Raw genomic sequence first — 13,710 nt, 5'->3', positions numbered from 1 at the left:
CGGCTAATTTTGCCCTGTCTGGGCATCCAAAATGCGTCTAACTTGCCCCAGAGAGGCGACAAAGAAAGAAGGGCGCTCCAGTGATTCTGGAACAGAGGCAGCCATTCCGTTCGACTTGAGGAAAGCCTTCTAACCCGACAGGAGAAAGGCTGGCCGTATTGCATCAACCACCCCAAGCTACTTGCAACTGAAGTCCAAAAGCACTAACCAGCACAGCTGTGAACAGTGTCCTTGAAACTGGGTGAGGAATTTGATCTTCTCTTTTGTATTCTACATTTAATTTCCTGGAAAAGATCCCCAAGAAGCAAAATACCTCTGAAAGGGAAGGAAGGGGATTTCCGCCCCACCCTTATACTAACAGAAACGGCGAATTAATCTTTTTATGGAGGATCAAAATATATGGAAGTGAAAAACAAATAGTTACTGACACCTAGTGGTGGATGAAGACTATGACAGCTATGACTTTAATATAAGACTTGGTAAAACTTGGGAAAAGCTAACCTGTGTTTGTTTTAACAACAAAGAACAGCTGTGACAAAAAAAAGAGAAGAATCTAGGCTGTAGACAAAGAGACAATTATAAATTTCAGGAAAAAAATCTTTTTTTTAACTATTTGGATTACAACTATCTATTTAATTTAGACTCTAAAGCTATTTGCAGAGAAAAGAAAGGAAGGGAAAATCTCAAATTCATGGCCATCATGGATCAGAGACATGTAGAAAGAACATACCAAGAAAACACAAATATTTCACAGGAGGAGATATATAGTATACTGCAACTAATTCAAACAACGACTTTAAACCACAAAGAAATCCAAAATAACTTTGAAAATATAAATCAATCTGTTTCTAAGTTAACTCTACAACAACAACAAAAATCCCACAAAACAACAACAGAGAAGGAGCAGATAAAACAGATAAATGGATATAGAATTGAGAATAGAGACTTAAAGATGGAACTTGACAAAACAAGGAAACATGATTTATTCCTAGTGGAAAAAAAATCACAAGAATTGGAAAAAAAACAATTTATCCCTTAAGACTACAAAATAAATCTGTGGACAAGAAAACAGATAGGATAAAATGGACTGTAGAGACGTCAGGAACATCAGAGAGAAAGGAATTGATAAGAGAAGCAGAGAGAAAGAAAAAGAAAATGATTTTCAACAAACATGGAAAGGCAGAAACCCCGTACAAAGACACTTCACCTGATTTACTTTTTATATCTACGGCAACATTTACGAACATATGGAAAAACTTTTTGATTCAGCAAAATACATTGATTAAGAAAGATACCGGGCAAAGAGAAAAGACTAAAGCATAAACCGAGAAAATAGATGATGGGATTTACCAGAGGGAATACTTAAGAAACATTTGCTTGAATACGGTTAAAGAAATAGAAAAGTTTTGGAATACCGTATATATGTCATTCTAAGAGGGATGAATTCCCTAAATAATATAGTATGTTTTTCCCCCCTTTTTTGTTCTCTTTCTTGATATGAGTAATATAAAAAAGTTGAAATGAGTTAGATAAAGGAAATGTTTCAGATACTTAAATGTGATTGAATTTTTTTAAAAAATTAATAGATAAAAAAGAATGTTTTGAATAGAGTTAAAGGACTAGATGACTAGACTTATTAAATGGAATGTTTAAAGATTAAACATATTTTAAGTATGGTTAAAAAGAATAAGAAATTTAGGAAATAAATATATATTAGCTTAGGAGGGATATGTATTTTAAGTAGTATGTTATTTTTTATGCTTCTTTACTCTTGCTCTCCTTTTTTCACTTTTTTTTCTATCAATTCCTTAAGAAATGTCAAAGTGTGAGATGGTTCATATGGAAAAACAGAGTTAATTTTTTAAATGTAATTAATTTTTGAGAAAAACTTAACCAGTGAGAATACCTAGAATTTGGTGGGAGAAATAAATTAAAATAAGGACTGTAACAGGATCTATGATAAGGCAACCAGAATGATTGGATAGAAAAGAAATATTATATTGATGAGACTATTATTTTCAGGAATATTGGGGAAAAATATATATTTAATTGTTATCTATCAAAACAATAAGAATTGTATTAACGCAATGTTTGCAAAAGAGGATATTTTGGGAAAAGAGGAAATCAGCTACAACCATTATGGATTATAGAAATCAATTGTCAATGATTGTTTTACAAACGTAATGCAGACAACACACTGTTCACCAATTATTGTGATTTATGTTTTTATTAAAAAAATCAATAAAATATATTACAAAAAAAAAAAAAATTCCCAGTGAGTGCACCAACAGTACTTGGCCAATTAAAGCCTACTTGCTTTTATTGTACAGATATATCCATATATAAAAGAAATAGGACAGATACTGTACTTAAATAAATGCAAGAATATCCACTCTATCCTTGGAAATCTTCTCTTCTCTTTTGCATAACATTTGAAAGAACAACTGGATGAACCTACAAAATGTCCTTCAAACATTTGATTTTCAAAATGCAGTTGAGATGCTCATCCACCCACATTCATATGAACATTACATCACTAAGTGTGGGCAAACACAGGTATCATAATGATGAAAAGATATGTAACAGAAAAAACAACACTGCAGTAGCATCTTTCCCAGTTCCAAGGCATAAATAAGCTCTAAGCTTTGAATGAGAAATTAAAACAAAAAACAAAAACATTTTCAAGTAGTCTGAAAAGAAAGTACAAGTACTCAAGCCTCTTTCATGGGGTGAGGTGAGGACAATTTCTTTTCAGAAATTTCAAGGCAAATTCCAGCACTGAATTAATTTCTGTACTGACAATGCCTTTTTCTTTGTAGTATATTTTCCCTCACACAGGGAAATACTAAAGCATATCTTAAATTTTAATGGAGTTAACCAGTATCACATTGAGAGTGATATTTTCATAAAAAACCAAAGCAAAACAAAACAACCCCTGTAGATAAATGTGCAACACAGCTTCTATTTTTGATTTTCAAAGAATAGGTTTACATTTTTTTTCTTTCTTTAATTTATAGAGGTTTATATGCTGCTCTGATCTATGTGTCCTAAGATGGTACTTACAGCATTTTTTTAAACAACAGTGTAATTGTCTAGTGGCAATATGGTAGGTAATCTTCTGCGTTTGAATTAGATTACCATCAGAATTTGGGCATTCCCACCATTAACCAGCATATAGTGGCATAATCTAGAAGAGGATAGATGAGAAGAATCAATGTTAAGCTTGGGAAACTTGGGAAGAGGGGATAAAATGGGTGGAAGAATTGTTGGGCAAAGTGAAGAAGCCAGCAATTGATTCAAGGTCAAATAACGCATAGCCTATTTTTGAAGACCTATACTTTAGTATAAAAGGGACGCGGTGGCTCAGTGGGTTAGGACGCTGAGCTTGTCGATCGGAAGGTCGGCAGTTTGGCGGGTCGAATCCCGAGTGCCGCGTAACAGAGTGAGCGCCTGTTACTCGTCCCAGCTTCTGCCAACCTAGCAGTTCGAAAGCACGTAAAAATGCAAGTAGAAAAATAGGGACCACTACGGTGGGAATGTAACAGCATTCCGTGCGCCTTTGGCGTCTAGTCATGCCGGCCACATGACCATGGAGACGTCCTCGGACAAGCATGGGCTCTTCAGCTTTGAAACGGAGATGAGCACCGGCCCCTAGAGTCGGAAACGACTAGCACGCATGTGCGGGGGAACCTTTACCTTTACCTTATACTTTAGTATAGAACTGAGGATTAAAGGCAAAATGAGGCCTCAGGATTTTTGATGTGTTGAAAGAATTTTTCTAGTCAAAATCTGATATGGCAACTAACAGAAAGGGACATTAAGAGGATCTGTAGTTGTCTTTCTGCCAAGACTTGCTACAACAGCAAGACGGGTGGTGTATAAATTTAATAAATAATAAATAAACCTGTACGGACCAGAATGAGCATGTGTAGAACCCATCTTCCTCTTTATTGTGAAATGAAAACATTTTATATCAAGCAGCTTCTTTCCCCTTTAAAGGAATGCTGCAATACATGCAATTTGACATCCTTTAAAAAAAGAATTTAATTGGGATAGAGTACAATGCCCCAGGAGATAAGAAACAATATTTTATACAAGCGAGCATTCTTCAATAAAGGATATTTTTCGCTCAATCCAATTTCTCGCCATATTCAGACGATGGGTATGATAACTCTTCTGTAGGAGTTTTCTTTCCAAACTGGTGACTAATTAAAATAATTAATATTAGACTGATGAGTAGAAACACGGAGGGGGTGGTGGTGTCTAAGTCAGCAAAGTTGTGTAAACAACACCCAATGCAATGCAATATGCTTTTTCAGCAGATTTTAAGTTTAGCAGTCTACTCTTACAGATTTGGAATAAAAGCATAAAGAATTTATCTTGCAACGTTGTATATCAACTGTTTTTAATGTATTTGTTCATATCACTGGCAGCCGTTGTTGCCAGTCTGTGTTATAGCAGGATCCAAAACAGAACACATGGGGAAACAAACTGCACCAGATAGTTTATTCTGTATATTTACAGACTGCAAATCAGGTTTTCTAAGAGGTTTAGATATAATCAGCTCCCTTGAGGTGATTCAAACTCAATTTAACTTAACTGTAAGTTAACCTGCAAATGTGTAAATGTATTTGGTGAGTGCATTTGTCCTTTATGTTAGATGACAGAGATTTAATTCAAAGAACCTGGGGAATTCAGATTTAGATTAAAGGAAAGCCTCCTGTAATTGAATAAGTATTTTTCCCCAAGGGTAATTTGTTATGTATATCTGCATATCAAATTGACATTTTTTTTATATAAAAGCCCTCAGAGACACATTCATCCTCCTGAAACACTCTTCTCATTCTGAATTATTCTTCACTATTGAATCTCAGATATGTATAGCTTGGGTTCATGATTCATGAGGCTGAAACGTAAATGGTCTCATCCTGGTTGCTAGATTATAGTAATTGTGACCCAATTCTTTTTTTTTCTCTCCCCACAATCCAAAAGAGCAGCAGGAAAAACTGCAAAAGAGGGCAGGGTTAATTATAGTGAAGAAGAGATAGGTTAGGAAGTTCAATATTTTTAGTTCTTTTGCATGGAAGTTGATTTTTTTAAAATACTGAATTTAGATAATTTCAACTGCATTTTAGGTTGCTGGTTAGAGTTTATCAGTGTTGTGGTTTTAATTCATTAAGACAGTTTTAGAAGGGATTCTTGCCTTGTAAAGCCAACATGGACGTTCTGAGATTTATTGAAATTGGCATGCATAATTAAATATTAAGTGGTTTACCGAGATATGTTCTATCCTAATATGTTGTGTGGTTTTCTTTTTAGTTTCCATCCACCTCCATCTGCTTTTTTCACCCATTCTTCTATGAGATTCACTTTTTTCTTTTTAGCCTAATGCAGTGCATCTCAAACCTGAATAGATTAACCCAAATTGGGTAAAAGTGTTTTTTCTTTGGGTATCAATAAACTTAACCCAAACCCAATCACAACACAGATGTTTAAATAAAAGTATTTTCTGATGTATGTAATGGATAATGAAGTAAAAGTTTTGGGAAGCCGTAGTATAGTATCTTATAGGGACGCGGTGGCTCAGTGGGTTAGGACGCTGAGCTTGTCGATCAGAAGGTCGGCAGTTTGGCGGGTCGAATCCCGAGTGCCGCGTAGCAGAGTGAGCGCCTGTTACTCGTCCCAGCTTCTGCTAACCTAGCAGTTCGAAAGAACGTAAAAATGCAAGTAGAAAAATAGGGACCACTACGGTGGGAAGGTAACAGCGTTCCGTGCGCCTTTGGCGTCTAGTCATGCTGGCCACATGACCACGGAGACGTCCTTGGATAAGCGCTGGCTCTTTGGCTTTGAAACGGAGATGAGCACTGGCCCCTAGAGTCGGAAACGACTAGCACGCATGTGCGGGGGAACCTTTACCTTTACCTTTTAGTATAGTATCTTACTGTAGTTATATACCTGCCCTTCGTTCAGCAACTTTCTATCCATTCTCTGCCTTCTTGTCTCAGCTATGTTTTCCTTTCCTTTCATCATGTCACATAAAATAGTACACTGAAATTAATAATAATAATAATAATAATAATAATAATAATAATAATAATAAGAAGAAGAAGAAGAAGAAGAAGAAGAAGAAGAAGAAGAAGAAGAAGAAGTAGTTGAAAGGGACCTGGGAGGTCATCTAGTCCAACCCCCTGCTCAGGCAGGAAACCCTATATCATTTCAGACAAATGGCCGTCCAGTATCTTCTCAAAAACCTCCAGTATTGGAGCATTCACCACTTCTGGAGGCAGGTTGTTCCACTGGTTAATTGTTCTAACTGTCAGGAAGTTTCTCCTTAGTTCTAGGTTGCTTCTCTCCTTGACTAGTTTCCATCCGTTGCTTCTTGTCCTGCTTTCAGGCGCTTTGGAGAATAGCTTGACTCCCTCTTCTTTGTGGCAGCCCCTGAGATATTGGAACACTGCTATCATGTCACCCCTATTGTTGTCTCCCACACCAGTTACATAAATTTTTCCATGTAGAATCATAAATTCTATTAGTTGCAGGCCTTCTTGAAGCCTGAATCATGGTAATCACATCTGATGAGTAGGTCTCCTTTATTAGGAGTATCCTTTCAACTGGCAAGCGGTTAACTGGAGCCACTGAGGCTCTGGATGTTGTAGAACCCCCCAGCTGAGGGAGATTCAGTCTTGGGGTATCCACTAAAGAGGAGAGATTGATAGACCTACAACGTCGGCATACCATGGCCATCGTGGCCAGTGGGGAGCAATGAGTATCACCTCTGCCCATTCCTGCAGTATTTCCCGGATAACTGCCTGGATCAGAGGGAGAGGAGGGAATGCATACAGGAGCTCTCTGGGCCATGGGCTGCAGAGGGCATCTACCCTTTCCACCCCTGGAGATCCATATATATATATACTCTTCTATTGGTAACATACATTGTTTGTCAACATCCTGCTATCGTTAGTTCTAACTCTTTAACTCTCAGAACCATCACAAATATTCCATCCTAAGGCAACTGAACAAGTATGTCCTTGGACAGAGTCTTTTAGCAATGTAACTGACAGAACATCACAATTTGTTGTAGGTTTCTGATCAGAAAGTATAATCGGGGGGGGGACAATGACTGGAAAGGGCCTGGCTGCTTGCTCTAATAGGGCAACTAACTGATTCTTCTCACACTATTTCTTCACATACTAAAGATAATTCTTTGAAAAATCCGCATTTTGGGACCACTAGAAAGCTCAAAGAATTTCAGAGTGAAATAAAAGATCAACCAATGATGATTTCTCCTAGATAATGCATGTTAAATAGGAATATTTTTTTTTAAAAAAGAAGTGTGCTAAATTATCCCAAAGGCATTTTTCAAAAAGCAACTGGGCTTTCTTGGTTTTTTTTCCTTGAAAACATTTTGCTTCTCATCCAAGAAGCTTCTTCAGTTCTGAAGACAAGATTGTCTCCAAGCCCGTGTTTGAGACCCAAGTGCTGCTGTGCGATGGGGTAAGCTCTCCTCATCTGCTCCAACTCCTACCAGCCTAGCAGTCTGAAAGCATGCAAGCGCAAGTAGATAAATAGGTACCACCTCCATGGGCAAAATTAAAAGGGTCATGGAAGGAGCCCCCAATCAGGCATTCCCTGGGTAATGGTGATGTCCCTGGCGAATCCTTTCAACCCGGAAGTACCTTGGTATTTCTGACATGAATGCGAGTGCGAGTTCTTGGATGAGAAGCGAAATGCTTTCAGGGGAAAAACCCCAAAAAGTCTGGTTGCCTTTAAAAAAAAATATTTGGGACCACCGTGACCTGGATGATTGAGAATTCCCATAGACAATTGTGCTAAATGTTAAATTCTAGTTGGAGGAAGTTTCTTGCTTTCTAAATACATGCAAGATAATTGGGAGGGGTAATCCCGTGTGTGTAAGCATTTTTTTTAAAAATAGGAAATAACATTTTTGTACGTTTCTAACTCAGTGTCAGGAGCAGTGTGAAATAGTAGTAAGGTTTCATTCCCTGCCTCCCTCATCTCAAAAAATAGTATATTACCATCAGATACTATGGACTATGCTGATCATGACCAACTTTGAATTAAAGTGAGGGAGGAATGGTAGAACTCAGGAGACTGAGGTTTATTTTTTTCCAGTCATATTTATATCAATATGGGGATTTCCATCAACACGTTACACCACCATGTTACAAATAATTACACAATAGAGGGCTTATTTAATAATCATCACAGGCTGAAGGATGCTGTCTCACACACTTACTACTAGAAGGAAGGAAGGAAGGAAGGAAGGAAGGAAGGAAGGAAGGAAGGAAGGAAGGAAGGAAGGAAGGAAGGAAGGAAGGAAGGAAGGAAGGAATGCAGGCAGGCACAGGGATAAAATCAAGTACCCCTTGTTATATAATTCAGACTACTGTGTAAGCCATATTTCACTACTCTTATTATTCAATGGAGTAGTTGTTTGTTTGTTTTAAATGCCTGGAAATTTAGACTATATTATCAAGCAAGCTGTTTTGGTAAATGGTGATTTTAATGTCAAACCCCACAAGGCATAAAATTAGTTGGATTAACAACTTAAGTGACATGCTGTCAGTTGCTGTTTATTTAAATTAAAATGTCACTGCTCAAAAATAAAGCAGGTATATAGAAAGCTGTGGATTTCTATCACCCATTCTATCACCCATTTTATAATCACAAGCTGCATTATAAAATTATTTGTCCTATAGATGTTACTTTCTAGAAGATAAGGATCTGCTTCATCATTCAACACACTCCAACATTCAACACACTCCAACCTGAATGATGGCCATTATAGACATTTGTTGAGACTTTGCATGGCCATCTGATCAACCAATTCATCTTGAAAGAACAATATTCTCCAACATGTAACACAACACTTATGCTGAACATGAACTTCCATAATTCCAAGGCAGTTACAAGCTGGGAAAACTGTTATATAGAGTTTATTTATTAATTTTATATCCTGGTTTTCCTCTAGGAGTATCAAGTGGCCTATAGAGCAATCACTTCTCCAAGTGTTTCACAAGTGTGGGGTGGGATAGAGAACTAAAGCCACCCTGTTCAGCTTTCCTGACTGAAGGATGAATCTTGGATCTCTCAGGTCCAAGATTATAACATTTTAAACACTATTCCATGTTGGCCCAAAGGTGCTTTTTTTCAAAAGTCAACTGGACTTTGCTTTTCCTTGAAGAAGTTTTGCTTCTTGTCCAAGAAGCTTCTACAGTTCTGAAGTTCTTTGGGACCTTTGGGACAACCATGACCTGGACGACTGAGAATCTCCATAGATATTCCACATTGGCTCTTTATACCAGAATTCCCCAGCCTTTCTGGCTTTGCAGACTGAGTGCGGGCGGGGAAGAAAGGGCATGGTTCTGCACGAGCAGTGGGCAAGTGCATGTACACAGCTCCATTTGCACAAGTGGCATACGTGCGTATCTGCCACTTGGGAGGATGCTCGTGCATGCATGTTTGCCTGCTGCTTTGGGTGGCCTGGTTTTGAACAGCTCATAACCCAACTAGTGGGCCATGGGGTTGGGGACCCCTGCTCTATACCACTGAGTGAGACAAATGGCCAGGACTTGCTGTTAGTAAATAGAGCACAACTTTGAACAGGGCCAGTTTCACATCAAATCAAATCAACAGACAGGCAAACAAGAGACTTGAGAGAGAGAGAGAGTGGGGGACTGCACAGGGTGGATAACCAAGACATATTTACTTTTCCAGTTTTTCCATTTTCGCATAAATAGGCTTCATTCCCGGATACAAGTTCAGGAGCGTTGTCATTTACATCAAGAACTTTGATAGCAACAGGCACTCGAGATATTTGACTGGGATTTCCTAAAAGAAGAAAAACACAGCAGAGGGGAAGATAAAAAGAAAAGAGAAAGGTAAGCACACTTCATACCATACTAATGACATCCAGGGCCCAAGGTATATATACATTTTTTTTATTATTTTGAAAGCTCAATCAATCTTTTCCAGTTCTTATAATTGGGCTGATTGATTCCAAATTGGAAGGGGAAAGAAATGAAAATAAAGCAAAGGGTAGTATTTAACAAAGAAGAGAAAGAGAGAGAGCAAATAAATTGCTACTGAAAACAGCTTTTGCTGGAGATTTAGGCTGATGAAGACCGTGAATTAAACTGGTAGATGCCTTCATTCAGATGAAGTTTGCATTGTTTTATTGATAAAGGGCCTTCTGCATGGGGGGGAAGAGAGGCTGTAAACAACCAAGATTTATTTTCATTCTTATCTTTCTCATTTTACTCTATTAGCCACCCTGACTGCACATCTATTATTTCATGTTAGTTAAAACAAAAAAGGAAAAGGAAAAAGAGGGAATAGGGAGAGAGAGAGAGAGAGAGAGAGAGAGAGAGAGAGAGAGAGAGAGAGAGAGAGAGAGAGAGAGAGAGAGAGAGAGAGAGAGAGAGAGAGAGAGAGAGAGGTTAAAAAAATCCAACAGAAGGGTTCTAAAATATGGAAAGCATAAATTATAGAAGTTGAGGAGAATCGTTAAAAAATAAAAGGACAAAGAATATTTTCTACTTATTCAAGGTAGTCGGAATATTCTCAGGTTGATATGGGCTTTTGAAGTGATGAAAATTATGCACAGAGGGGGCAAAAGTCTGACCCACATTTATAGCTACAATTTATCATACTTCTCTTAATTCATTGCCTGGTTCCTAAGCGTGTTTGCTTATAGATCTCTTGTTTTGTTTCATACAGGTAATTTTCAAAACAGAGACCTAATCAGTTTATTTTAGTTTATAACTGTTGCTTATAAGTTTTGGGCTCTTGTCCTTGAAATATCAGATTTTGAAGGTGACATTTTGCTGAAGATAAAACAGAATGATATACATTTGCTCCATATATTTGGCTGTAAGTTAATATTTTATTGTGAAATTCCATAAGAATAAACCAGCCAGCCTTTGTCAATATGTCAACTGCTTACTAGCTGCCAGAATTTACATAAAGAAGAACAGTGAGTATCACTTTGTCATTCACCAATGTAAGATATACATTGAACACGGAAAAAAGCAATGTAATTTCTTATCAGGGTGAGATTCAGTTACATGCAAGCTGAATATTCAGAACATCACAAATATGCACATACACAGAAAGACAGAAAGCATTGAATTTTCAATGTCAAGTGTCACATTTAAGCACTCAAGATTTCCTTTTATCTAAATTAACAGAACAATGGCAGTTCAAATTTTAGAGACGTTATACTGAAATGCAATTAATTAGATAAGCATCTGAAGAAATTATTTATGTCTCTTGTGGCTGATCCCAAATGTTTGTCTTTCATCTGAACCACAAACATGAAACCTACAGTTATTATTCTTAGAAACTGGAAAATCATTCATTAAACAATGTATATAATTTGCTAAACCTACTAGAGAAAACCTTATTGAGTATAGAAATTGTCACGAGGGACACAATGATTAGATGATTACTTAAGACACAGCTAAAAATTGTTTTTTATTGGTTTGCTCCTTTTGCTCATGAAGGTTTGGTTCATAGCTACCTGATATGTTTCATAGCATGGGAGGATTTAAATCTAAGTTTTGTTCATGAAATGAAATTTCATACTGGCTGTCTTCCCATGATGAGAAGTTGTAAGATGCTAACTAGAACTAGTCCTTTCATTGATAGCCTTTTGATTTGTTAATGTCACCCCTGATATAGATTCAGAGTTGAGTTGGTTGTCTTTTTGGTGTCAGCCAAATTTATTTTATTTTCTCAGACAGTTTAATCAATACATGAGCTAATTTTAAGCATGCATACTATTTAGAAATTTCTGAGCTACTCTAGTTCTTGCTTGCAAAGGTTGTATCATGAATTTTAATTAGGATATTTAATCGTGCACTTATATTAGAATCATTATAGATAGATAGCTAGATGACAGATAGATAGATAGATAGATAGATAGATAGATAGATAGATAGATAGATAGATAGATAGATAGATAGATAGATAGACAGACAGACAGACAGACAGACAGACAGACAGACAGACAGACAGATTATTGCATCATGAGCTACTCCTGGAAAATGAAAACCTGGTTTTGAAGGAAGGAATATAGATTTTAAACATCAATAAATAAAGAATGTAAAAGAAGAAAAAGACCATGATAGATTAGTCCTACCTAAGCCTCCTTAATGCTAAACTGTCTTCTTGTGTCAGATCTGTTAGAATTTTGCATTTTACAGCCTGTGAACAAATGTGATACAGTGAGTGGGACTATGAGGTGAAAATTTGGTGCTGTGTTGCTGGCTCCTAAGAGTGGGCAATCCCTTGTGCCTATTTCATTTGGGCCCATCCTTGACAAGCAACTTCCTTTCCACTGATTTACACAAGCCTGCAGGGGATACTCTTATCCCAAGAGACAGAACAACTCCCCTTTACATTGCTTGGAGAACAGTGGGGATTACTTTCTGTTATTGTTCTGTTCTGGAATTTTAAAGGCAAATGCTACTATGCCACATTAAAACAATCAAGGCAGGATGACATGGGCAAAACCTGCTTTTATTAAACTGAAAGTATTGAAAGCAAACACAATGTAATTACATCCACTTATTTGGCTTCGTATCATACTTCTCCCCCAACCCAAAGTCTGTAAAGCTAAAGCCTTTCACTTCTATATTCATGTGGCTCACACTGATTGTTATGTATTGGGCTTGTGGTTTCACACCACGTGCGTTGCTGGAGAGCTAACGGCTCCCCAGCAACCCAGACAGGCCGTCTCCGGTCCTGCAATTGGTCAGCCCAGGCGGCAAGCACAGGTTCAATCCTATTGGCTGCTTCCATACAGCTAGGCTATATATATTGTGGCCGGGTGCGGCTCAAGCTCAAGTACAGTTCCAGCGAGAATAAAGAATGGGTTTATCTATACTCAGCCTTGTGTCTTCGTTCCTGCTCACCAGAGCCCATGACTTAACACTGATCAAAATTGTATCTAGCTGTATCAAGATAACCTGTTTCCCAATCACTTGTTTTTTTTACTCCTTTTCTCCTCCTTCCTCTTGCTTCTCTCATTGTTATCTTTAATGTCCGACATAACACTGTACAATGTGGAGGGAAGAAGAAAGGGGAAAGCTTGCACACTCCCAGTTTTGAATGCCAGTTTGGTGTAGTGGTTAAAGCACCAGGCTAGAAATAGGAGACTATGAGATATAGTCCTGCCTTAGGCACAAAGCCAGCTGGGGGGCAATGGGCCAGTCACTTTCTCTGAGCCATAAGGTAAAGGTAAAGGTTCCCCCGCACATGGATGCTAGTCGTTTCCGACTCTAGGGGCCGGTGCTCATCTCCATTTCAAAGCCGAAGAGCCAGCGCTTGTCCGAGGATGTCTCCGTGGTCATGTGGCCGGCATGACTAGACGCCAAAGGCGCACGGAACGCTGTTACCTTCCCACTGTAGCGGTCCCTATTTTTCTACTTGCATTTTTACGTGCTTTCGAACTGCTAGGTTGGCAGAAGCTGGGACGAGTAACAGGCGCTCACTCTGCTACGCGGCACTCGGGATTCAACCCGCCAAACTGCCGACCTTCTGATCGACAAGCTCAGTGTCCTAACCCACTGAGCCACCGCATAATGGCAAAGCACTTCTGAAAAACCTGCTCAGAAAACTACATGGAGTTGTTCAGGAAGTTGCCAGCATTCAACACCAACTCAGGTCAACACCACTACACACAAA

The 13,710-nt window shown here is 38.1% G+C and overlaps 1 protein-coding gene across 1 annotated transcript in view; it reads right to left on the bottom strand.

The window, feature by feature from the left end:
• The window catches only part of CDH8 (cadherin 8), a gene marked incomplete at its 3' end in the record, with an annotated part of 198,143 nt that overhangs the window by 29,675 nt on the left and 154,758 nt on the right, over positions 1 to 13,710 (bottom strand). Inside the window, exon 8 of the mRNA XM_081336154.1 lies at positions 9,731 to 9,852. Coding sequence (XP_081192280.1) covers positions 9,731 to 9,852 — 122 coding nt within the window. The remainder of the gene's footprint in view (positions 1 to 9,730; positions 9,853 to 13,710) is intronic.

This window comes from Vipera berus (assembly GCF_964194415.1).
Source record: "Vipera berus genome assembly, chromosome: 10".
NCBI classification, from domain to species: Eukaryota; Metazoa; Chordata; class Lepidosauria; order Squamata; family Viperidae; genus Vipera; species Vipera berus.
The sequence above is the reverse complement of the archived record's forward strand: the minus strand, read 5'-3'. Positions and strand labels throughout refer to the sequence as shown.